The 27,644-nt window shown below is 44.5% G+C and overlaps 1 protein-coding gene and 1 long non-coding RNA gene across 4 annotated transcripts; both read left to right on the top strand.

Moving 5' to 3' along the window:
* The first annotated feature begins 693 nt into the window (after window positions 1-693).
* Window positions 694-4,420, top strand: LOC123091313 (uncharacterized). 3 transcript variants are annotated; one of them, XR_006443033.1, is made up of 3 exons: window positions 708-3,143; window positions 3,532-3,710; window positions 4,153-4,394. It is a non-coding gene; the product is annotated as an uncharacterized lncRNA (long non-coding RNA). The 3 variants fall into 3 exon arrangements; XR_006443032.1 differs by having other exon boundaries at window positions 694-3,703; window positions 4,153-4,420; XR_006443031.1 differs by having other exon boundaries at window positions 694-3,710.
* A 552-nt stretch (window positions 4,421-4,972) lies between these two features.
* LOC123091312 (RING-H2 finger protein ATL74-like) lies at window positions 4,973-6,019 on the top strand. Its single transcript, XM_044512788.1, has one exon. The coding sequence runs from the start codon at window positions 5,103-5,105 to the stop codon at window positions 5,670-5,672; it is 570 nt and encodes a 189-aa protein (XP_044368723.1). The 5' UTR covers window positions 4,973-5,102; the 3' UTR covers window positions 5,673-6,019.
* The last annotated feature ends 21,625 nt before the right edge of the window (window positions 6,020-27,644 follow it).

Here is a 27,644-nt window from a genome sequence, read left to right as displayed (position 1 = left end):
GAGGGAGGGGAGTTAGCCTTTCCTCTCCCAAAATCTCTGCAACTTTCCAGCCACTTGGTCTGAGAGACTTTTTGTAATCCTCTTCTGCTAAATCAATTGAACACCAACAATGCAGGATCTTTCAAAAAAAAACTCGATCGACTCAAATTTAACCAAGTCTCAGTCGACCTTGCATCATTTTGTCCCATCGTTCGCAACATTTCTTCCTACCAGTTACATCATCCGTCTTGCTGATTGTAGATTGTCGTGTCCCACGACGATTGTAGCACGTCATCTCACCAGTTGCAATATTTCTCCGTTGAGGTTGTAGCATTTTAGTCAGGACGGTTGTAGTATATGTTGTCGTTTCTTGCAATACCGTCACAACATTTTTCGTCGTGTTTGCAGCATTCAGCCGTGCCGATCCTAGCACCACAACTAAACGTCACTCGATTGATACAGAAAAGCAAAGTCTTATCACTTAATTAATCTACTACCCCTATAAAAGGAAGAGAGGGCGGAGAACCAAATCATCATATCCATTCAAACCTGCAATCTGATGGTCTACATCGCTTCAAAACATCAAATATGTTTTATGCTTTAATTACCTACCATGCCATTGGGTTACAATCCTCATAAACACGTCCGGTCAAAAATAAAAGCGCCCTCCCGCGACCACACCCTCGGGCAGTTTGGCCCCTGCCCACCCTAAATAAACTGCCCACCCTAAATTATCGCTAACCTCCGGCCTAATCCTCTTCCCACATGCGCGGAACCTGCGCAGGAGCCGCCCCATACTTTTCCCATGTCCGTGGAGCGCCTCATCGCCCGTTCACTCCAACCCGCGCCGCCCACTCTGCCTCACCTCTCCAGCGGTCCGGCCGCAGATGTCTCCTCCCTGAGCACAAAGTGGACGCACGTGGGGCGGCCACTGGTGAAGGAGACCGCGCGCGAGCCCGCGGCGCCCTCACCTCCTCGCCTCTCCGGCCACACCGGTCTCATTCCTAAGCATGAATTGGGTGCAGGCAGGGCGGCCGCCGGCGTGCGAGTCCGCGGCGCGGTGGTGGAGCCCTCCGGCCCCTTCCGGTTCGAGGTCCGCAAAGGTCTCCTCCCTGGCGTTGTTGGCCTTATCTGAAGGTATTCTTCCTTGTTCTTATCTCAATCTATTCCGCCCCGCCCAACCCTCGAGGGATTGCTTTCCTGGACGCCACATCTCATTGCTCGCACGAGGCCACTGCCTGGACGCGGCAGCCGTCGGTCCACTGGTCCTCGCACAGGCGCTCACACCATAGACAGCCCCATCTGCCCACTTCTAGCGCGCGGACACAATGATCTGGATGAGCTGCCGCCTCAGCAACTCGAGGCCACGCACGTCGTTTAATTAGTTCAGCAAGGTAGGGTGCTAGATACTAATTGAAACAACATCAGTCGAAGGTTGACAAATATTCAAACGCATGATGTGATGTTCATTAATCTGTTTTTGCGAGTAAAGTGCGCTGGTTCTTCATAGTTGTAGATTTGCCGTGGATCAACAGGTTAGCACAAGCTAGCCCTGAATTCTTTTTTCTAAAACAAATTTGTTGGTTCCTGATTTTACAGGCATGTACTGGCACCTAATGATGTGTCCAGAATACACAGGGCACATTTTGACTTGGAATGCTGCTATTCAACGGTGTTCATCCGAGATGTCAATTTAGCATAAGCTAGCCTTGTCTTTTTTGTTTGAATCAAATTTCTGGTTATGATTTTTTCAGGCGTGTTTTGTACTATATTGATCTTGGTCTTGTTCTGTTCGCAGGGACACCTGACGATGAATCACAATTTGTACTGCAATCCATAGACAATATGGACCCTAGAGCTCCTGGCGGACTTGAAGGTATGTTAATTCCCATTGATCCCAGAAGGAGATGTGGTGCCAACAAACTCACTGAAAATGATTATTGTTCAGACTATTGCAGCACTGCAACCTGCTAGATTTAAGTATACAACTGTTTGCTTAGCGGTGAATTAGGCAATACATGAAAAAATAGCATCATTCTAGAAGGTATACATCTTTGTTCATTTTCAGGATTGCTACCTTTTTTTGTTATACCTCTCTTTGATGATTTGATGTTGGTTTCACTGGCATGGAACATAGAACGAACATATTGACCGCTTAATCTTTTATATATGTTGATCCCCATGCTTTTCTCAGGGAGAGTAAAAATATAATGGTTCGTTTGTGTAGAACCAATTGCATCTTGGAGTAGAGTATGCTCAAGGTGGTTCACTTTTGGTTTTTGCATTCCCATGTGAAATTGGGAGAGTGTCTGGAAAAATATGCAGTGTTGTGTATAAAAAAAATTAACACCGTGTATTTAGGTTGCCAATTTGTAAAAAATTTATAGCAGATCCAAATAGACATCTGATATTATACCTTCTATCTAATTGTTGGCACTTCCTTCAAATAAGAACATAAGCAGAACTTACAAACCGAAATATCTCATAAATGACTGTGTGTATTTGCTTTATGTAATTTTCTTATTAACTAATCCCATACAGTCCTGTTAGTGTATATATATCACGTGCTTCTCTGCTTCTACATAGTCATATCCATTTTTCACAAGCAGAAACTATGTTAGGTTTAATGGTTGCCCTGCGTCATCGATTCACCCATGTGTTCTGTTTTCTGCCTGCTTTTGTTCACAAGCTCAGTTATGCGGTGTCCTCTGTCTCAAACACCGATGATGACCGATACATGTGAATTGAAAACTTGGTATTTTGTCAAACTCTGGCATCATCCTCACTGCTTCAGCGGCACTGGCTGTCTCACCTGGTTCTTCACAGAAACCTCCCTGTACTATAGCATGTCGCCGAACCACTCGTTGTGGGATGCTTAACACCGTGTTTGGATGATGCCACACATGATTCAGGGAAGACCCTGCCGCATATATAAGCCCACTAAGCAGGCATTAATTTTCGTTTTGTTGAGATATCTGTTAGCTTCATGCCTTCACCTTAATGTAGCAGAATAGTTAATTACTGATTTTGTAGGGATCTTTTGTTGCGACTTTTTTCATCTGACGAAGGATTTATAGTGGATGCACATCACTTTGGGTGGAACTATCAGGCACACGACCAGTGAGCGGTGGCAGAAGCAACTTCTCCCTTGGACTGCATGACATGTAAGATTAAAACCTTGATCCTTGCACCCATGCCTATTTAGAAAAAATAAAATTGCATGGCCGACCATTATTTTTGATTGCTGTAAGTTGTGCTTAATAACATTTATACATATTTATTTGTATGAAAAACACCAGCCCTTTCTTAGCATTCAATTTTGTTTGTTCTCACCTGTTATCTTTGTATGATGACTTGACAAACGATGGTAGACAACTAAGATACATACTCCTGAGAATTTCTCTTGTAGAGCTGAAAAGAAGTCTCTGTGATATTGTTTTTCTTTTCATGTCTGTGAAGGGCCTTACCAGGAACCAAGATATTTTTGCAGTGAGAAACCATGTATTTTTCCTTTATCTTCTTGATGATTGTTTCTCATACATTTAACTTTAGAGGAAACATGGACATAAAGCTACATGGGAACACTTGGTCCTGAATAAAGTTTGTTTTAACGGAATGTATATGTACTCGAATGGAGGGAATGAAAATCTCAATGAGATGAAATCTGGAGATCAGAGATGTATCACCTCAATAGAATGACAAGATGTGGTCTCCACTCCGTGTGGTGAGAAGTAAGACTTTGTACCTTCTAGTTTAGAAAAGAGCTACTGGTCAATCCTTATTTACCGAACCTCGGTAGTTTCCACTTGCATTTGCTTTCATAGAGATATAAGTAGACAGGGCAATTGGTGATCACTTCTTTGTCGATTACTTTGTTAAGAACAATCCTCCATAATTATAAATTAATTTGATCTGGGAGGGAGCCAAAATATATAGCACTTGGTGACTATCAGTTCGATTTGAACAAGGATTATGCATCTTGACCACGGTTGTTTCTATTTTCGTTCTGAACTGAATTTTAACTCTATTTTCCCTTAGTGGTATTGGAAATGTATTGATGTTGAGATGAAAGTGTGGCGGTGATCCTGGGCAGTGACTTTTACACCATGTTCTTCACAAACACTTGAAAGTAGAACCCTTCATTCCCAGTTAATGATAATGCTTCATGTGCAGGCACGTTTTCCTGTTAGCCCTATGGCTTGACCGATGCTTCTATGTCTACCTGTACTCGATGTGTTGATGGCCTGATGGGCAAGGCGTACTAAGGATCTAGCGACATCTTCATGCATAATGCATAATGTTATTTTTTGTAATAGAGAATTACATGTACCACTTTTCATTATGATAGTATATATTTTACCTACTGGTGCAAGTTTATCCTGCCCTCACTTACTCAGGATGGTGTTGACAATTTACATTCACGTTAAATTATGTTGTCTTATACTCCCCCCGTTCCTAAATATAAGTCTTTCTAGAGATTTCAATATGGACTACATACGGATGTTATAGACATACTTTAGAGTATAGATTCACTAATTTTGCTCCGTACGTAGTCCATATTAAAATCTCTAAAAAGACTTAGATTTAGGAACGGAGGGAGTAGCATTTTTTTATTAACACGCATGCGGTTTTCACCAATACGGATATGAACCATTGTTGCCTTCATGGTTACAGGTGGGGTAGCTTGGGCTTCGAGCCTGGGATCAAGCAAGAGCTGCAACTGCATGTGCTTGTTTTCTTGTGCTTTCTTTTGCAAATAGCATAAGTAATTAACCACTCGCTACGACAGTATTCCTTCTTTCACTCCCTTTCCAAAACTTTGACATAATATATGCTTTATTTAAGTTTACACTAATACGTGCATTGCACACACATGATTACTAGTTATCACTAAAATATCTTACAGTAACTTGGAACACAGAGCAGCCCCGCATGACCGCCAGGCCATCCCCCGCCACTAAAATCCATGCCCTCCACCAGGCGCCAGCACCACCGGCCGTTATACTACAAACCAAGAAAACCATCATTGTTCGCACCAACCCACCCAACACACGTAGCAAAGCAAGAAACCGCACGGCACGACACTGCCAGTTCCCTGCTTGAAGTGGCGTCCATAGATCGGCATGTCGACGGCGGGAGGCCCGTCAGGGACGACGGCGTCGCAGCACGGGGGCGGCGGCGGGGGGGGGGGGGGGGGGGGGGGGTGCTGCAGCTCCAGCGGGACGCTGGAGCTCGTGGCGGCGTTCACGGCGGTGTGCCTCGCACTCTACGGGGTGATACTATACCTCAACTACCTATACGTACGGTGGAGCGGGCGGGACGGCGTGCATCGGACGGGATCCAGCACGGCAGCCGGGCCGGCGAGGAAGAGGGCCGGCGGAGGGGGGCTCGACAAGGCGGCGCTGGCAGCCATGCCGGTGGTCAGATTCAAGGCGGAGGCGCGTGGCGACGGCAGCGAGGTAAGGGAGGAGTGCGCGGTGTGCCTGAGCGCCATGCAGGACGGCGACGCGGTACGCGCCCTGCCCGGGTGCAGGCACGCGTTCCATGTCGGCTGCGTCGATGTCTGGCTCTGCGCGCACGCCACCTGCCCCGTCTGCCGCGCGCGCCCTGCTCTCCCGGTTCCGGCAGCGAACGACGGCTCCAGGAGGGCGGAGACGGCCGGACGGGAGCCGGTCCTGGAGAGCCCGGTATAGCATGCGTGCGCCACCGCGGAGCTGCCGGTATGGCTTGAGGTAGTTAGCTGCTGCATAGGTGTTTGCTTCATCGCCTTGTCTGCTTGGAAGCGTGTGGATGGATGGCTACAGCTGCTTGATGGTTATCCACTGAGTACATAATTTTTGTGTTAGCTTGCTTCAATTGGAACTGTGATCTATGTGCCATGGCTTCTAACACTAGTAGAAAAGGGGGCAATGGTCCAGCCGGTCCAGCCTATTAGTCCCGGTTCAATCCAGAACCGGGATCAATGGGGCATTGGACCCGGTTCTTGAGCCCGGGGCCGGCCGGGCCACGTGGGCCATTGGTCCCGGTTCGGCTGGACCTATTGGTCCCGGTTGGTGGGACGAACCGGGACCAATGGGCCTCGCTCTTGGCCCAACACCATTGGTCCCGGTTGGTGGGACGAACCGGGACCAAAGGGTTGGTCCTCGTTGCGGCCAGAGTTTAGTCCCACCTCGTCAACCGAAGGGGAATCGGACCGGTTTATAAGCCCCTCCCTCTCTATCATATTGAGCTCCTCTGAAAATGAAAATAGATGCCCTTATATAGAAAAATTAGCCTAAATTCATACGGATTTCGATTGAAATTCGTTATGAATTTAAGTTGATTTTCCTCTATAAGCGCATCTATGCTCATTTCTGAGTAGTTTTTTATATATTTTTTTCTTTTCTGCTATATTTATTTTTTCTTTTTATTTCTGAGTTGTAATAAGCCATTAAAAATAAGGATATATGCTCCTTTTTTTAGTACAGTTAATCACAACTATTTTTTGCTTCTATTCATTTATGAGTAGTTTTCTATATAGTTTCTTTTTTTTTTCTGTTATATTTTTTCTTTTGTTTTTATTTCTGAGTTGTAATAAGTCATTAGAAATAAGCATCTATGCTATTTTTTTAGTAAAGTTAATCAAAATTATTTTTTCTTCTATTTATTTCTGAGTGGTTTTTTATATAGTTTTTTTTCTTTTCTGCTACATTTATTTTTTTCATTTTATTTCTGAGTTGTAATAAGTCATTAAAAATAAAAAAGAGGTGCAATGCTCGTTAAGACGAAGCCGCTCCCCCGGAGCAATACGAGTGGGTCAACGGTAGTCACACGACGATGCCTTCATCATGGTAACGACATGGAACGCCGCCATCGCCCGCCGTCAGCTCGGTTTTCACCGGCAACTACGTCTCCCCGACTCGCAGCTGGTGCCAGATGACGGATCCCGAGATCCGAACACCCAGCCTCAGGCCGACCACCTCTGACTGAAGAGATGACCACCATCCCCGGCTGCAACGGTCAGAATTATTTTTTTAGTAAAGTTAATCAAAATTATTTTTTCTTCTATTTATTTCTGAATTGTAATAAGTCATTAAAAATAAAAAAGAGGCGCAATGCTCGTTAATTTGCTTCAAGCCTTTCGGAATAGTGTCAACTGCACTGCACATAGCTCTGTGCAGTCTACCGTATTCCTCAAGGCTTGAAGCTAACCAATATGCAGGAGCATTGAGCCTCTTCGTCATCATCTCTGCACTCAGGGCTTATAAACAACTGCGACTGCCTCTCGCTTGGCGAGGTGGGACTAAAAAAACAGCTGCAGGAAGAATCAACAAAAAAATAGCTGCAGAAAATAAAAAAGTAGTTACACGGAACCAACCGGTACCAATGCCGCTCTTTGGTCCCGGTTCGTTGGACCAACCGGGACGAATGCTCATCTTTAGTCCCGGTTGGAGCCACCAACCGGGACCAAAGGTCTTCGTTTCCCGCCCTTTGGGCTGCTGAAAAGAGGCCTTTGGTCCCGGTTGGTGGCTCCAACCGGGACTAAAAGGGCATTAGGACTTAGCAGTTTTCGCCAAATCCCATCTCTTTCTCGCCCCTGCCCCGAGCCTCTGCTCCTCGTCGCCGTCGCCGCCGAGCCCGCCCCACGCCGCCCCGAGCCCGCCATCCCCGTCGCCGCCCCGAGCCCGCCGTCGTTGCCGCCCCCATCGCCGCCCGCGTCCCGCGCCGCCCCGTCATCGCCGCCCGCGTCCTGCGCCACCGCGCCCCGACGTCGCCAGCCGTTGCCCCTTCCCCGAGCCCGCCGTCCCCGTCGCCGCCCCCGAGCCCGCTGTCCTCGTCGCCCCTGCCCCGCGCCGCCCCGAGCCCGTCGTCGCCCCTGCACCGCGCCGCCTCGACGCTGACGTGAGCGTTTTTTTATTTTTGTTAGATTTTTGTTAGATTCTTTTTGTAGTTCATAGATTTTTTTTGTTAGATTAGATGTGTAGTAATTTAGATACGTAGTTCATAGATTTTTTTGTTAGATTAGATTCTTTTTTTAGATTACATGTGTAGTAATTAATTTGTTCATATTATGTTAGATTTTTTTGTTAGATTAATTAGATTTTTTTGTTAGACTAGATATGTGTAGTAATTAATTTGTTCATATTATGTTAGATTTTTTTTTCTGTTAATAGATTTTCTTGGTGATATTATTATTGAATATGCATGTTTGGTGATATTATTGTTAATAGATTTTTTTGGGTGATATTTAGATTGTGTAATTAATTTTGTTCATAGAATTTTAATAATTTTTTTGTTCATAGTATTTAGAAAAAGGAAAAAAATAAGAAGTAGTTTATATATAGTTGTACTAGCTAGTTGATTTAATAAACTAATTTATTTTACTATATAATGAAGTAGTTTGTTTTTAGTAAGTAATACTTATTTATTTATAGTAAGTGCTTAGTAGTTGAATTAGATAGTTGATTTAATTAGATTTTTTTGTTAGATTAGATTTTTTTTGTTAGATTACATGTGTAGTAATTAATTTGTTCATATTATGTTATATATTTTTGTTAGATTAATTAGATTTTTTTGTTAGACTAGATATGTGTAGTAATTAATTTGTTCATATTATGTTAGATTTTTTTCTGTTAATAGATTTTTTTGGTGATATTATTATTGAATATGCATGTTTGGTGATATTATTGTTAATAGATTTTTTTTGGTGATATTTAGATTGTGTAATTAATTTTGTTCATAGAATTTTAATGATTTTTTTGTTCATAGTATTTAGAAAAAGGAAAAAAATAAGAAGTAGTTTATATATAGTTGAACTAGCTAGTTGATTTAATAAACTAATTTATTTTACTATATATAGAAGTAGTTTGTTTTTAGTAAGTACTAATTTATTTATAGTAAGTGCTTAGTAGTTGAACTACATAGTTGATTTAATTAATAAAACTACTTTTATTTAACTATATATAGAAGTAGTTCCCGCGTCGACGTCGGCGATGCCTATCCCGCATCCTCGTCGTCGTCGACTCAGCGGTGGAGGCCTGCTTGATCAGGGCCATGTTCGGGACTGGGCTCCGCCGAGTTGGTATTGGGAGGTGCTACCTTCCGGGGGACGTAGGTTGGTGAGGAGGTAGCCCGTTGTTGACCTGATCCTTGTTTGGTGGCGGTCGCGTGGGCCAGTGACGGTGGTGAGGCATCCGGACACCGCGGAGGTGGTACGTCACCGTGTCAGCGAGGAGGACGAGCACGTCCGTCGCTACATGGTTGCATTGGAGGGGAGGTTCGACAATACCTGGCAGGTTCTTCAGGGATCTCACTGGAGCTATGATCCTGTGATGGTTCCTTATCTTTGGGTGTCCACCGTCCGCGTCGATACCCGTCGGGAGCTACGGTTCTAGTTGTATTAGTGATAATATTCGACGATGTATGGACACCAAGAGATGATGTACTTTTGCTTATAATTATTGAATGCATGCTAATTTGAATACTATACTTTATTTTATGATTTGGTTTGCTTATTTTATGATTTGGTTTTTCTTATTGAATGCTCATATTTGATAATTTCTTCTTCATTCCCGTGTGCTAGACAATTTGATATAATTAATAATGCATTCGGGAATGAAAGGAGGAGCTACGTACATCGATCATCGATACTCAACCCGTGATTAATAATAATGATCTAGTTTAATATTTGAATTATGAACGTATAGGCCGGAAATGTCATACTCATCGGACGACGAAAACCGCCCGGGGGAGTGCGACTGGTGCCACGACGACCGAGGTATCTGCGACAGGTTCATTGTGCTGGACGAAGATCGGCGCTTCAGCATTAAGCTCGAGGAGACCTTCGATGTTCATACGGTACGTAACCGACGATAATAGTTTTTTTTCGTAATTACTCATGACTTCAACTGGTGCTGATGTACATGATATGGTCAAGGATTTGAAGGTGATATTTGGAAAGGGTCCTGGCGGACAACCTGTTCCAAAGGACGCTGACGGACGCGCACCCATGTGGAAGAAGAAATCTATATTTTGGGAACTGCCATATTGGAAAGACCTAGAGGCCCGCTCCGCAGTCGACGTGATGCACGTGACGAAGAATCTTTGCGTGACCCTGCTTGGCTTCTTGGGCGTGTATGGGAAGACAAAAGATACACCTAAGGCACGGGAGGACCAGCAATGTATGCACGGAGAAGACGACATACATCAGGGTCATGCAAGCTACGCTCTTACCAAAGAAGAGAAGGAAATCTTCTTTGAATGCCTGCTCAGTATTAAGGCACCGTCTGGCTTCTCGTCGAATATAAAGGGAATAATAAACATGGCAGAGAAAAAGTTCCAGAACCTAAAGTCTCATGACTGCCACGTGATTATGACGCAACTGCTTCCGGTTGCATTGAGGGGGCTTCTACCGAAAAACGTTCGATTAGCCATTGTGAAGCTATGTGCATTTCTCAATGCAATCTCTCAGAAGGTAATCGATCCAAAAATCATACCAAGGTTACAAAATGATTTGGTGCAATGTCTTGTCAGTTTCGAGTTGGTGTTCCCACCATCCTTCTTCAACATCATGACGCACGTCCTAGTTCACCTATGCGAAGAGATTAACATTTTGGGTCCTGTATTTCTACACAATATGTTCCCCTTTGAGAGGTTCATGGGAGTCTTAAAGAAATATGTTCATAACCGTGCTAGGCCAGAAGGAAGCATCTCCAAGGGCCATCAAAATGAGGAGGTCATTGAGTTTTGTATTGACTTTATTCCTGACCTTAAGCCGATTGGTGTTCCTGAATCGCGGCATAAGGGCAGACTGGATGGAAAAGGCACACTAGGAGGGGAACAAATAATATGTATGGACGTACATTCTCTCACCGAAGCACACTACACAGTTCTATAGAATTCCGCCTTGGTGGCTCCGTATATGGATGAACACAAGAATTTGCTATGCTCCAAACACCCGGAGTGGTCTGATGACTGGATTACACGTGAACAAACCAGGAGTTTCGCCAGCTGGTTGCAGACACATACCATGCATGACACCTCTATTGAAGATGACCTGTACTTGCTGTCCCAGTTACCATCTTCGAATATAATGACTTTCAAAGGGTACGAGATAAATGGTAATACATTTTACACGATCGCCCAAGATAAGAAGAGCACCAACCAAAACAGTGGTGTCCGCTTTGATGCAAAAACCAAGACGGGAAAGGAAACATATTATGGTTATATACAGGACATATGGGAACTTGACTATCGACGTGGTTTAAAGGTCCCTTTGTTTCGGTGCAAATGGGTCAATATGACACGAGGCGGGGTAATGGAAGACCCGCAGTACGGAATGACAACAACGGATCTCAACAATCTTGCGTATGCAGACGAACCATTCGTCCTAGCCAATGATGTGGCACAGGTTTTCTATGTGAAGGACATGTCTACCAAGCCAAGAAAAAGAAAAGATAAGGAAGCGAATGCATCGTACGATGATCCAAAGCGGCACATAGTTCTTTCTGGGAAGAGAAACATCATGGGAGTGGATGACAAGACAGACAAGTCAGAAGATTATGAAAAGTTTGATGAAATTGCTCCATTCACAGTGAATATTGACCCGAGCATCCCGTTAAATGATGAAGATTTTCCATGGTTACGACGCAAAGGGACACACGCAAAGAAAAAGTTTCACACCCAAAGATCTGGGATGTGATCGACTTCACTAGCTATCATCACTTTCTTCTGTGTTTCGCACCGAGAGGGGAATCTCTGTAATAGTTAGGGTAGTTATGTGTTTTGGCATTTGAAACGCGAAGAAATTTTATGTGCAAACAAATTCACACTAATTTCAAATAATTCAAAATTTAAACTATTCAAATTTTAAAACTACGGGCACTAACAGAAATTTGTAATTTTTTGTACCTAAAGAGGCTGTGTCAGCCTCCGGTCAGGCTATGGCCTCACCATCACCATTTAGTGCCGGTTCATACCACGAACCGGTACTAATGAGGTTATGTCAGGTAAGGCTGGGGCCCCACGAGCACCTTTAGTACCGGTTCATGGATGAACCAGACGTAACCTGTTTTTTAGTCCCAGCTCGCGAAGTGAGAGGGACTAGGAGCGGTTTATAAGCCCTGAGTGCAGAGACGATGAAGAAGAGGATCAATGCTCATATTGCTTAGCTTCAAGCCTTCAGGAATACGGTAGACTGCACGGAGCTATGCGCAGTGCAGTTTACACTATTCCGAAAGGCTTGAAGCAAATTAACGAGCATTGCACCTCTTTTTTATTTTTAATAACTTATTACAACTCCGGACTTCTTCTGTTATGGCAAAAACTAATTGCAGGTTGACATTTCTTTTTTTTAAGTTATAACTCCAGACTTTGACCATCAAGTTTTGCAGAAAAGAAAAAATACCAGAAAAGAAAGAAAAACTATAGCTGAAAAGAAAAAAACTATATAAAAAAACTACTCAAAAATAAATAGAAGAAAATAAATATAGCAGAAAAGAAAAAACTACTCAGAAATAAATAGAAGAAAAAATAAAGCAGAAAAGAAAAAAAAATTATATTTGCTATTTTTCAATCGTTTACAAAATGACCGTGAAATTGAAAATCACTACAAAATGAACTCTGAAAATGTTGAATTTTGGAAAACTAGATGAAAAACTACTCACAAATAAATAGAAAAAAATAAATATAACAGAAAATAAAAAACTATACAAAAAACTATGCAAAAATAAATAGAAGAAAATAAAGCAGAAAAGAAAAAAACTATAAAAAAAATTGGGGCGCTGCCCTGTGGGCCTGATAGGCCACAGGTGTATAATTACAGGCCTTAAAGGCCCAGCAGACTCACAGGGCAGCGGGCAGAGTTTAGGCCCACAAGCTTGCTATACAGAGGAGTTTGAAGTGGTAGCCGCAGCTGGGTTTATAAACCAGTGCGGCTGCCCTTCGCCCGGCGAGGTGGGACTAAACTTTGGGGTGGCAGCGCGAGGCCTTTAGTACCGGTTGGAGCCACCAACCGGTACTAAAGGGGGGGCCTTTAGTACCGGTTTGTGCCACCACCCGGTACTAAAGGGGGTCACTTCCCGCCGCTTGGGCTGGCAAAACTGGCCTTTAGTACCGGTTGGTGGCTCCAACCGGTACTAAAGGTGCCTTCTATATATACAACACTTCGAAAATTTCATTCCCCCTCTGTTTCTTCCTCTGTTTCCGTCGTCTCCGTCGCCGTCGCCGCCCCCGTCCCCATCGCCGCCCTCGTCTCCGTCGCCGCCCCCGTCCCCGTCGCCGCCCTCGTCTCCGTCGCCGCCCCGGGCCCGTCCCCGTCGCGCCGTCCCCGCGTCGCCGCCCCGGCCTGTCACCGCCCCCGGTCGTCGCCTCGCCGTCGCCGTCGCCCCGCTGTGAGCTCTCCCCCTCTAACCCCTCTCCCTCGCCCCCGGCGGCCACCATGGGCGCCGCCCCTCCCCGAGCCCACACACACACACACACAAGCATGATGAACACACACACACATATGTATGAATTAATGCATGTATATATTAGTATATACGTATTTTGTATGTTTAATTAGTTTAGATTATTTATATTATTATTTTTTCACTATTATATATGTATGAATGCATGTTAGATGGATATAATTAGTGTTTAATTAGTATGGAATTTTTTTATATAATGTTGTTTTTCAGTTTTTTAATGGATGTATAGAAGTTGTGTTTTCTGTTTTTAGTGTTAGATGCTTAATTAGTATGAAATAGTATATAGATTTTTGAAATAGTAAAAATGTTAGAAATTTTAGTTATCAAAATCCAATGATTAAAAAATATTAATTTTTGTGGGCATATAGCTAGTATTTGTTCTCGACGATGCCCGGCCCGCATCCTCGCCGTCGACCCGTCCGCGACGACGTCCAGCCGACCCATGTCCGGGACTGGGCTCCGCCGGGCTGGCACTGGGAGGTGCTGCCTGGAGGGGCGCGCCGCTTGATGAGGAACCCGGCCCCGGGTCCCGTCGTCGACCCTGATCTCGTTTGGTGGCATTCGCGTGGGCCAGTTTCGGTGCGGAGGGACCCGGCCCCGCCGGAGGTGGTACGTCGCCGTGTCAGGGAGGACGACGAGCACGTCCATCGCTACATGGTTGCGTTAGAGGGCGGCAAGTTCTCCAATACCTGGCAGTATCTTCGGGGATCTCACTTCAGCTATGATCCTGTGAGGGTTCCTTCTCTTTGGGTGTCCATCGCCCGCGCCGCAGGAACCGCGAGTGTCCTAGATTCTTCTGTAGTATTCGATCTTTAATTAGCTAGCCAGTGATGTACTATTCAATATTATATATTATTCGAGACGATGTATTCGAGATTATATCTATTATTCTAGACGAAGTATTCGAGATTATATCTATTATTCGAGACGATGTAATTTGAATACTAAATTGTTTTATATTTCTTTTGAATTAGTTAAATAAAAGCTATGGCAGACATTACCGACAGAGAGGGAGAACAGACCATGTTCGATATGATACGCGGGCTAGATGATGATCAGAATGAAGAAGATTATGACGGCTCCGAATTTCTAAACAACACCGGAGAGGGTGATATGATATTCGATCGCGACGACCGAATTGATGAAGTCATGAACTACGATTATGACGATGACGAAGAACATGTTGATCCTGAAACAACAAAGACCGGCGAGGTATATATATTTATATAAGCAGGTATCTGGTGATCATCACATGTTTTAAATGACTTGAAGATATATTAACGAATCGATCTTTGTTCTTTCAGCCATCCGGATCGAGCAAATCTTCAGGCAAAAGGACGAAACGAGGCCCGAACAAAAAGTTGAAGGAGGGCGTAAAGTACAATATCGAGGCAGTCAGACCTAATGGCGAACCATTAGCGCCTAAGAAGATTGCGGACAAGTTCGTTCGTCAGTGCGGAGTTCTTGTGAAGGACCAACTCCCGATCTCCCTTCAAGAATGGAGAGAGCCAGCAAAAGACAAAAGACAAAAAGGCAAAGAGGACGCTGCTCCACGTCCAGATGTTACTTTTGTCGACAAGAATCAAAAAGATCTGCTTTGGGATACTCTCATGGAACATTTCACCCTACCAGATCATTTCACAGAAGCAGATGTGCAGAAAGTCAAGGACGCTGCTCTTAGGAAGATGGCGGTTGCATTCAAGAACCACAAGAATCGTGAATGGGACAAGTACGTCAAGGGAGGAAGGAAGACTCCAGTATTCGAGGGAACACTAGAGAACCAACGTGCTCATTGGGACGATTTCGTGAAATTCAAGGATTCGGAATTAGCTAAGGAACGGTCGAGAATAAACAAGAAGAATGCCGAAAAAAAGGATAAGTTCCATAAGCTGGGGCCAGGTGGCTATGCGGTGGCAATGCCTAAGTGGGATAAGTCTGAGAAAGAGATGGAGGATGCAGGTGCCACTCCGGTTACTAAGAGCTGGCCCCCCAGGGTCAGGACTTGGTTCTATGCGCATGGGGGGGAGTTGGACCCGAAGACAGGCAATGTTTCGACGAGGGCAAGTCTGAAGGGAGCCGACGATGCGATACTTGTTGCAATAGAAGAGGCACGATCGGGGGTGTTCCAGCCCAACAGAGAGAACGACGAGCTTACGCGTGCCTTGGGAAATCCTGAACACCCGGGAAGAACACGACGCAAGGGTGCTATTCCGTGGTATGAGGGGTTTTCAGACTGGAACACCAACTACAGAACCCGTGCGAGAAAGAAGATTGCGGAGGAGAAGAAGAGGAAGATGGAGGAGGAGCAGAGGAAGCGGGACTATGAACGCCTTCAAGGCCTAGAAGCAAGTCAAGCGGAATTGGTAGTCAAATTCCAGCGGCAGCAGGAGCAGATCGACTCACTTACCCAGCAAAGGGGGTCTCAGCAGCTGCAGCAGCTAGTGAATGATCCAGCATTGGATAGCACCGCCCCATCCATGCTAAGAAGCAGCGTGGGTTCCGCCCCGGACGATGCAATGCTGGGTAGATACCCCGTGGATGACATCACGGAGAACACTAGCTGCGAGCTATGCGTCAAAATGAAGAACATATCCATGAAGGTGGCGGACGCCGTTGCTTTTACAAATCCCCCGAGGCAACCTTCCATTGCAACCCGATTCCAGCGGGCTATGCTCGTGTCTTGGTTGATGAGGTGGTGGACCCATATTCGGAGCTAGAGCTTGACATTCCTGGAGGTGACGACGAGCGCTTTCTCGGAGACGCCAACCATCGTATCATCCTATGGAAAAAGGATTGCATCATCTTTCGAAGGCCACCGACACCGCGTCAGCCGACTCCTCGTCGAAGTCCGCCACCGAGTCAGCAGTCTCCCGCTCCTGCAAGTCCACCAAGTCCGGCAAAGTGTCAGGCCACTCCTCCTCCAAGTCCGGCAAAGTGTCAGGCCACTCCTCCTCCTCCAAGTCCGCCACAGCGTCAGACGTCCACTCCTCCTCCAAGTCCGGCACAACCTCAGGCCACTCCTCCTCCAAGTCCGGCACAGCTTCAGGCGGCCACTCCTCCTCGTCCAACTCAGCCCCGTCAGCCGTCTCCGCCGCCTCAGCAATCGCAGAAGAGACACCCCGCAGCTATGGTGCGTAGCGGTACGAGTCGAGGTAGTACAGGAAGTACAGGCGGAGGCAAGCGATATAAATATGGTCCAAGCCTCACGCCTCTTCCGCAGAGGGCTTATGACAGGTCCGAGGAGGAAATCGCAGCCATATCGAAGTCCGAGGTGGAAGCCCATTTTGCACCGAAACCGCCACCGCCGCCAAGGGAGAAAGTGCCTGAGGAAACGATTGACCACTTCATTCGTATGGCTCAACCACCAGCTCCCAAGCCTGTTGACACAGACTATGAGCGCCACATCAGGAAGTTAAATCGAGCACGTCTACGTAAGGAGGCGAGCTCGGGATCGAGCAAACAAGAAGCAGCTGTCAAAAAATGCGGGAAAACCATTCCCCAGCTGGGAGAACAGGCGGCGCAATCGATCCCCTCGCTTGTTGTGCCAACAACACGTGACAGTACGCGCGCCCAATATTATTGTGGGCAAACAGTTTACGTTCCTGAGGTGGGCAATGTGGTAATAACGGAGGACCATATAATGCAGGCTGAAGTTCTCAAAATCACTGTTGGACAACTCCTCGAGATCGAGCCCATGCCTGTGCTTAGAGAGGATGAAATAAAACGGAAATATGTCCGGGGCCAACCTTTGGTCGAGCCAGACAAGGTCAAGAACCTCCCAACGAGAATGTATGAATTGCATCAATGGTACATGAACATTACCAAGATTTCCGATCGATTGTCCCTCATGGTGAATGTCAAGGAGGAGCATTACTTCCATGAGAAAGCTGTGTCCGTTGAGTATTCTGAACTGTTTCAGTTATACAATCAAGACGCACTCGACAAATCTATCGTCAGTTGCTATTGTCTGTAAGTGATTTCTTTCTGTAATTTAAGTCTCAAGCTAGCTGTAGTGATCCTTTTGATCAATCATTACCTGTAATTATCCTCACTATATTCTTTTCTGTGGTATTATATGCAGGATGAAGATGTATGAAATGAGAAAAGGTGGACGCTTTGGCATTGGGTTCATTGACCCAAACACCGTTAATGAATACACATGGAAAATAAATCCACGTCATCAAAAGGCCGTAGAGGACAGCATGCTAGAGTTCTTGAAGCGCCTCAAATACAATGAAGATATACTACTTCCTTACAACTTCCAGTGAGTCACACTGTCTTGTACTACAAATTCTCTGTTTTTGCCTACTAGCTAGCTACATGTTTTTGCTTACATATGCCCGCTTAATTAAGACATGCAAACGTGTGTGCATGCAGATTTCACTGGGTCTTGTGTATCATTAAAGTTGACGCCGGAACAGTTGAAATACTGGACTCACTACTCAAAGAAAAAACTGACTATAACATCTTGTTTGGGATAGTCAACAGGTAATTTCAATCATTATTAACTATATATCTCGGCCTATTTAGTTCGTCATTTCATGATATGAACTATTTAATAACCCCTTTATTCATTTTCTTTGTCGGCGGGCAGGGCTTGGGCAAGGTTCATCAGCGTCACGGAAGGCGAATGGAAAGAAAAGCTTAAATGGGGAAGACCCAAGGTAAGTAATTAAGTAGTACTAGCTAGCTAGCTAGCTGCCATCTCTTTAATTATCATGCTTGATTAATTATTATCTGATCAAATTCCATTCTCGTAAAGGCCCTGAAGCAGGCGCAGGGGACTGATCTGTGTGCATTCTGCGTTTGCGAGAACATTCGCATGATGGCGTCCGAAAGGAGCAGATCTCAAAGACAGGAATGGGTACGCTTGTCAAAACACTATTCACAATTTTTACACCATTATCGATATCTAGTCACACAACTAATACACATGCATATTGATCTCCTTCTTAACAGTTCAGAGAGGTGCGGGCAAAGCTCCTAGAAACGGAGCGCGTAGAAGCACTTCAAGAGGAAATAGCGGGATTTTTGCTCGACCAGGTCATAAATCCAAAGGGAGAATACTATTACCCGCTACCGCCCCCATGAAAACCACTTCCAATTGTCATCGTGCTCCGAAGGCACCAATTAGGCTAATGCCACTGACTCCGAAGGCAACATGCATATGTAGGAGAAATTGTATATAGCTATACATGTGTGTATGTGTGAATTAATTAATATGATGGTTTGTGAGACATTGATGATATATATATATGCATGATTGGTTCTACTAGAAATTCTATTTGTATATATATATATATATGCATTACGTATACAATGTGTAGTATCGTAAAATACCAGCAAACGAAAAAGAATTAAAATGGAAACACAAAATTAAATGAAAAAGAAATCATAAAACTAAAAAAACCCCAAACCTTATAGTACCGGTTGGTCCTACCAATCGGTACTAAAGGGCTCCAGGCCCCTGGAGCTGGCTCGTGCCACGTGGTTTCCCTTTAGCACCGGTTCGTGCTGAACCGGTACTAAAGGGGGGGGGCTTTAGTGCCCACACTTTAGTGCCGGTTATGGAACCGACACTAAAGGGCCTTACGAACCGGTGCTATTGCCCGGTTCTGCACTAGTGGAGAATAGGTAGATGAGATCAAAACCAACACGATGGTGTGGTGGTGGTGGCAGCGGAATTCCGGCAAGGCTTTGCCAAGCGTCTCCATGAGGTGGAGGAGGTGTAATAGGAGGGAGACAGGCAAGGGTCGAAGAGTTGCTACCCCCAATGCTTCCCCACCTTTATATAGGCGCGGAGGGGGCTGGTGGCTAGCCCTCCAAGGCCCTAGGATCATTGGCCAAAGGGGGAGGAAGGAAATCCCTCCTTTCCTTCCCCACCGATCGATATCCCCCCTTTTAGGATCCTGATCTTATCCCTTCAGGATATGATACTATTCCTTTTAAGGGAGGATCTTGGTGCACCTAGACCAGTGGTGTGGGGACTTTTCCCACTACCCACGTTCCTGTTGGCTCCTCCATGCAAGTGGGCCCCACTCTAGAACCTTCTCGGTACAATACCGAAAAAATTCGAACATTTTCCGGAACCCCGACAACAACTTTCCATATATAAATCTTTTCCTACGGACCATTCCTGAGCTCCTCTTGATGTTCCAGATCCCATTCGGGACTCCGAGTAACCTTTGGACTTTCCAGTATTAATATCTCAATACTATCCTAGCGCTACCAAACGTTAAGCGTGCGACCCTACAAGTTCGGAACATGTAGACATGACCGATACTCCTCTCCGGTCAATAACCAATAGTGGGGCCTTGATGCCCATATTTATTCCTACATATTCGATGAATATCTTTATCGGTTGTACCATGATGTCAATGATTTAGTCAATTTCGTATGCAATTCCCTTTGTCCAATGATATGTTACTTGCCAGAGATTCGATCATCGGTATCTCCAAACCTAGCTCAATCTCGTTACCGGCAATTCTCTTTACTCATTCTGTAATACAAGATCCTATGACCAAACTCATTAGTCACATGAAGCTTCTTATGATGTTGTATTACCGAGAGGGCCCAGAGATATCTCTCCATCAAACATCGCAACCCAACAGACACCTTCGTAGATACCTGTAGAGCACCTTTATGATCACCCCGTTAAGAAGTGACATTTGATAGTGCACAAGGCGTTCCGCTGGTATCTGGGAGTGGCAAGATCTCATGGTCGAAGGAACAGATACTTGACATGAAGAAAGATATAACAATTAACTAAATGATCTGATGCTAAGCTTACAGTTGGGTTTGTCTATCACATCATTCTCCTAATGATGTGATCACGTTATCAAATCACAACTCATGTCCATGGTTAGGAAACCTTAACCATCTTTGATCAATGATCTAGTCGATTAGAGGCTTACTAGGGACATGGTGTAGTTTATGTATTCACACATGTATTTAAGTTTCCGTTCAATACAATTTTAGCATGAATAATAAACATTTATCATGATTGGGAAATATGATAATAACCAATTTATTATTGCCTCTAGGGCATATTCCAATAGTCTCCCAGTTGCACTCGAGTCAAATAATATAATTTACATAGTAATGAATCTAACACCCATGGAGTCCTTGTGTTAATCATGTTTTGCTTGTGAAAGAGGTTTAGTCAAGGGTCTGCCACATTCAGATCAGTATGTACTTTACAAAGTTCTATGTCTCCATCCTTAATGTTATTACGAATGGAGTTGAAACGGTGTTTGATGTGCTTTGTCTTCTTGTGAAACCTGGGCTCCTTGGCAATGGCAATTACACCAGTGTTGTCACAAAACATAGTAATTGGATCCAATGCACTAGGCACAACTCCTAGATCGAATATGAACTCCTTCATCCAGACTCCTTCATTCGCGGCTTCTGAAGCACCTATATACTCCGCTTCACATGTAGATCCCTCTATGACGCTTTGCTTGGAACTCCACCAACTGACTGCTCCATCATTCAAAATAAATATGTATTTGGTTTGTGACTTCTGAAGGAAATATTCCCTAGAGGCAATAATAAAGTTGTTATTTTATATTTCCTTATATCATGATAAATGTTGATTATTCATGCTAGAATTATATTAACCGGAAACTTTATACATGTGTGGATACATAGACAAAACACCATGTCCCTAGTAAGCCTCTACTAGACTAGCTCATTAATCATACATGGTTAAGTTTCCTAACGATAGACATGTGTTGTCATTTGATGAACGGGATCACATCATTAGTAGAATGATATGATGGACAAGACCCATCTGTTAGCTTAGCATATTGATCATTCAGTTTTATTGCTATTGCTTTCTTCATGTCAAGTACACATTCCTTCGATTATGAGATTATGCACCTCCCAGATACAGGAGGAATGCCTGGTGTGCTATCAAACGTCACAACATAACTAGGTGATTATAAAGATGCTCTACAGGTATCTCCAAAGGTGTTTGTTGGGTTGGCATAGATCGAGATTAGGATTTGTCACTCTGAGTATCAGAGAGGTATTTGTGGGCCCTCTCAGTAATGCACATCATAAGAAGCCTTGTAAGCAAAGTGACTAATGAGTTAGTTGTGGGATGATGCATTACGGAGCGAGTAAAGAGACTTGCCGGTAACGAGATTGAACTAGGTATGAAGATACCGACGATCGAATCTCGGACAAGTAACATACCGATGACAAAGGGAATAACATATGTTGTCATTATGGTACATCCGATAAAGATCTTCTTAGAATATGTAGGTGCCAATATGAGCATCCAGGTTCCGCTGTTAACTATTGACCTGATAGGTGTCTCGGTCATGTCTACATAATTCTCGAACCCGTAGGGTCCACATGCTTAACGTTCGATGACGATTTTGTATTATATGAGTTATGAGATTTGGTGATCGAATGTTGTTCGGAGTCCCGGATGAGATCACAGACATGATGAGGAGTCCTGAAATGGTCGAGAGGTAAAGATTGATATATAGGAGGATCATATTCGGACACAGGAAGTGTTGCGGGGTGTATCAGATACATATCGGAGTACCGGGGGGGGGGGGGTTACCGGAACTCCCCGGGGGAATAATGGGCCTTATGGGCCATAGGAGGGGAGCACACCAGCCCACAAGGGGTAGCGCCTCCCCCTAAGGAAGTAGGCCGAATAGGAGAAGGAGGAGGGGGTTCCCACCCCCCTTTCCTTCCTCCTCCCTCTCTTCCCTTTTTCCCCCTTCCGGTAAAAGGAAGGGGGGGGGGCAAATTGGAATAGCGCCCCCAAGTAGGATTCCTCCTACTTGGGGCGCCCAAGGCACCCCCCTCCCCCTCCCACCTATATATACATGGGGAGGGGGCTCCTAGAATAAACACCAACAATTGTTAGCCGTGTGCGGCGCCCCCTCCACAGTTTACGCTTCTGTCATATTCTCGTAGTGCTTAGGCGAAGCCCTGCACGGATCACTTCACCATCACCATTGCCACACCATCGTGCTGACAGAACTCTCCCTCGGCACTTTGCTAGATCAAGAGTTCTAGGGATGTCATCAAGCTGAACGTGTGCAGAACTCGAAGGTGTCGTCCATTCGATGCTTGATCGGTCGAAACGAGAAGAAGTTCGACTACATAAACCACATTGTCAAACGCTTCCACTTTCGGTCTACGAGGGTACGTGGACACACTCTCCCCATCTCGTTGCTATGCATCTCCTAGATAGATCTTGCGTGAGCGTAGGAACTTTTTTTGAAATTACATTCTACGTTTCCCAACAGTGGCATCCAAGCCAGGTCTATGCGTAGATGATATGCACGAGTTGAACACAAAGAGTTGTGAGAAGTGATAGTCATATTGCTTACCACCAACGTCTTATTTTGATTCGGCGGTATTGTTGGATGAAGTGGCCCAAACCAACCTTACATGACCATGTTCATGAGACCGGTTCCACTAACAGACATGCAACTAGTTTTGCATAAAGGTGGTTGGCGGGTGTCTATTTCTTCAACTTTAGTTCAATCAAATTTGACTGCGGACAGTCCTTGTTGATGTTTAAAACAAGTTTTGCATGGTAAGAACCGTTCTCGCTAGAAGCCCATAGTAGCCATGTAAAACTTGCAACAACAAAGTAGAGGACATCTAACTTCTTTTTGCAGGGCATGTTGTGATGTGATATGGTCAAGACATGATGTGATATACGTTGTTGTATGAGATGATCATGTTTTGTAAAATTTATCGGCAACTGGCAGGAGCCTTATGGTTGTCGCTTTATTGTATGAAAAAATGCCATGTAATTGCTTTACTTTATCGGTATGTGTTAGCGATAGTTTTAGGAACAATAGTTGGCGAGACGACCACGATGCTAAGATGGAGATCACAGTGTCAAGCTGGTGACGATGGAGATCTTGACGTTGCTTTCAAGATGGAGATCAAAAGCACAGATGATGATGGCCATATCAAGTCACATATTTTGGTTGTATGTGATGTTTATATTTTATATGCATCTTATTTTTCTTAGTACGGCGGTAGCATTATAAGATGATCCATTAACTAAATTTCCAGGTATAACTGTTCTCCCTAAGTATGCACCGTTGCGAAAGTTCTTCGTGCTGAGACACCACGCGATGATCGGGTGTGATAGTCTCTACGTTCACATACAACGGGTGTAAGACAGTTTTGCACATGCGGAATACTCAGGTTAAACTTGACGAGCCTAGCATGTACAGACATGGCCTCGGAACACTGGAGACCGAAAGGTCGAACGTGAATCATATAATAGATATGATCAACATAGAGATGTTCACCATTGATGACTACTCCATCTCATGTGATGATCGGACATGGTTTAGTTGATTTGGATCACGTATCATTTAGATGACTTGAGGGATGTCAATCTAAGTGGGAGTTCTTAAGTAATATGATTAATTGAACTTAATTAATCATGAACTTAGTCCTAATAGTTTTTGCATATCTATGTTGTAGATCAATGGCCCGTGGTACCGTTCCCTTGAATTTTAATGGGTTCCTAGAGAAAGCTAAGTTGAAAGATGATGGTAGCAACTACATGGACTAGGCCCGTAACTTGAGGATTATCCTCATTGCTACACATAAGAATTATGTCCTGATGCACCGCTAGGTGAAAGCCCTGCTCCAGGAGCAGATGATGATGTTATGAACGCCTGGCAAGCTTGATCTGATGACTACTCGATAGTTCAGTGTGCCATGCTTTACGGCTTAGAATCGGGACTTCAAAGAAGTTTTGAACATCATGGACCATATGAGATGTTCCAAGAGTTGAAGTTAATATTTCAAGCAAATGCCCGAGTTGAGAGATATGAAGTCTCCAACAAGTTCTGCAGCTGCCAGATTGAGTAGAACAGTTCTGTCAGTGAACACATACTCAAAATGTTTGGGTATCATAATCACTTGACTCAGCTGGGAGTTAATCTTCCAAATGATAGTGTTATTGATAGAGTTCTCCAATCACTGCCACCAAGCTATAAAGGCTTCATGATGAACTATAATATGCAAGGGATGAAGAAGACTATTCCCGAGCTCTTCGCAATGCTCAAAGATGCGGAGGTAGAAATCAAGAAGGAGCATCAAGTGTTGATGGTTAACAAGACCACTAGTTTCAAGAGAAGGGGCAAAGGAAAGAAGGGGAACTTCAATAAGAATGGCAAGCAAGTTGCCACTCCCGTGAAGAAGCCCAAGTTTGGACCTAAGCTTGAAACTGAGTGCTTTTACTGCAAAGGGACTGGTCACTGGAAGCGGAACCGCCCCAAGTATTTGGTGGATAAGAAGGATGGCAAAGTGAACAAAGGTATATTTGATATACATGTTATTGATGTGTACCTTACAAATGCTCATAGTAGTGCCTGGATATTTGATACTGGTTTGGTTGCTCATATTTGTAACTCAAAACAGGGGCTACGGATTAAACAAAGATTGGCTAAGGATGAGGTGACGATGAACATCGGGAATGGTTCCAAGGTCGATGTGATCGCCATCGGCACGCTACCTCTACATCTGCCTTCGGGATTAGTTTTAGACCTGAAAAATTGTTATTTGGTGCCAGTGTTGAGCATGAACATTATATCTGGATCTTGTTTAGTGCGATCTGACTATTCATTTAAATAAGAGAATAATGGTTGTTATATTTATACGAGTAATATCTTTTATGGTCATGCACCCTTGAAGAGTGGTCTATTTTTGTTGAATCTCGATTGTGGTGATACAAATATTCATAATATTGATGCCAAAACATGCAAAGTTGATAATTATAGTGCAACATATTTGTGGCACTGCCGTTTAGGTCATATTGGTGTAAAGCGCATGAAGAAACTCCATGTAGATGGGCTTTTGGAATCACTTGATTATGAATCATTTGATACTTGCAAACCATGCCCCATGGGCAAGATGACTAAAAATCCATTCTCTGGAACAATGGAGCGAGCTAATGACTTGTTGGAAATAATACATGCTGATGTATGCGGTCTGATGAGTGTTGAAGATCGGGGCGGGTATCAGTATTTTCTAACCTTCACAGATGATTTAAGCAGATATGGGTATATCTACTTAATGAAACATAAGTCTGAAACATTTGAAAAGTTCAAAGAATTTCAGAGTGAAGTGGAGAATCATCGTAACAAGAAATAAAGTTTCTACGATCTGATCGAGGAGGCGAATATTTGAGTTACGAGTTTGGCCTTCATTTAAAACAATGTGGAATAGTTTCACAACTCACGCCACCTGGAACACCACAGCGTAATGGTGTGTCCGAACGTCGTAACCATACTTTATTAGATATGGTGATATCCCTTACCGATTTACCACTATCGTTTTGAGGATATGCATTAGAGACAACTGCGTTCATGTTAAATAGGGCATCACCTAAATCCGTTGAGACGACACCATATGAACTATGGTTTGGCAAGAAACCAAAGTATCATTTCATGAAGTTTAGGGTTGCGATGCTTATGTGAAAAAGCTTCAGCCTGATAAGCTCGAACCCAAATCGAAGAAGTGTGTCTTCATAGGATACCCAAAAGAAACTGTTGGGTACACCTTCTACCACAGATCCGAAGGAAAGATCTTTGTTGCTAAGAATGGATCCTTTCTAGAGAAGGAGTTTCTCTCGAAAGATGTGAGTGGGAGGAAACTAGAACTTGATGAGGTAACTATACCTTCTCTCGATTTGGAAAGTAGCTCATCATAGAAACCCGTTCCCATGATGCCTACACCAACTGGAGAGGAAGCTAATGATGATGATCATGAAACTTCAGATCAAGTTACTACCGAACCTCATAGGTGTCGATGTCAAAACTGGCAGATCTCGGGTAGGGGATCCCTAACTGTGCGTCTAAGGATCAAAGGTAACAAGGAGGCAGGGGACACGATGTTTACCCAGGTTCGGGCCCTCTTCATGGAGGTAATACCCTAGTTCCTGCTTGATTGACTTTGATGAGTATAGGGGTTACAAGAGTTGATCTACCTCGAGATCGTGATGGCTAAACCCTAGATGTCTAGCCTGTATGATTGTCTTCGGCCCTATGGACTAAACCCTCTGTTTATATAGACACGAGAGGGATCTAGCATTGTACAGAGTTTGTTAGAGAGAAAGGAAGGTAGAAGATCTGAATGCCAAGCTTGCCATCCATGCAAAGGAGAGTCCCATTCGGACACGGGGAAAGTTCTTCTATCTCGTATCTTCACGACCCATCAATCCAGCCCATATCACATAGCCCGTACGCCCGAGGATCCCTTAGTCTAGGACTCCCTCAGTAGCCCCTGAACCAGGCTTCAATGACGATGTATCCGGCACGCAGATTGCCTTCTGCATTCCAAGACGGGTTCCCCTTTTCGAATACTCCAAAGCAATTTTCTGCACACAAGAGTTGTGTCCGGCCTTGCTTAACACATACAACCCTAAACTGTAAAAAACAACAATACTTAAAATAAGTCACGTCCACGGGCCACTTTTCCGGCGAGACGTTATGTTCTGGCCTTTATTATTATTCTGAACCGTTTTACAGTCTCGTCTCATATTTCGAGGCACGGCCAGTGACATGTCTTGTCAAAGCAGAGATCATGTCCCCTTATCACAGGATTCTACTCATAGGAGTTTTGGGTAATCCAATCGTGCCATTCACACATCCCCTTGGGAATATGCGAGTTTTAAGGCTTATGAAGAGCGCTTGATATTCGCTGCCTCTATAAGAGGACAGAGACTCATCTGTTCACCTCACGCCTTCTTCCTCCTTTGCCTTTCAATCCCCCCAGCTCTAGCGCCCAAGTTCCAAACTTTCCCTCCGCCCCAACTTCTCCAGCCATGGCCGGATCTGCCTTTTAGGACAAGTGGATGGCCTCCTCCGTAACAGAGAAGAACATCCAGGATCTGCAGGAGGCGACGTACCTGATGGCGGAGATCAAACACAGACTTCCAACTCCAGGGCAAGTCATCCCCACCCCGAAGCCCGGCGAAAGGGTGGTTTTTATTCCTCACTTCCTCCAAGGACTCGGATTCTCCCTTCACCCCTTCATCCGAGGTCTCATGTATTACTACGAGCTGGATTTGCGCGATCTGGCCCCGAATTCCTTCCTCCACATCTCGGCGTTTATCGTCATGTGTGATACTGTCAAGGTACTATCAAGGTGTGGATGCAGGAGCAAGCTCAACCATGTTACCTGTCCCAAAGGGAGATTTGTGGATACTGTCAAGGTGTG

The sequence above is a fragment of the Triticum aestivum genome, chromosome 4B, assembly GCF_018294505.1.
Source record: "Triticum aestivum cultivar Chinese Spring chromosome 4B, IWGSC CS RefSeq v2.1, whole genome shotgun sequence".
Classification (NCBI taxonomy): Eukaryota; Viridiplantae; Streptophyta; class Magnoliopsida; order Poales; family Poaceae; genus Triticum; species Triticum aestivum.
This window is presented reverse-complemented; position numbering and strand designations above follow the sequence as displayed.

Excerpts from the sequence above, each read along its gene's own strand:
- LOC123091312 (XM_044512788.1), top strand. The coding sequence starts at position 5,103 with ATGTCGACGGCGGGAGGCCCGTCAGGGACGACGGCGTCGCAGCACGGG.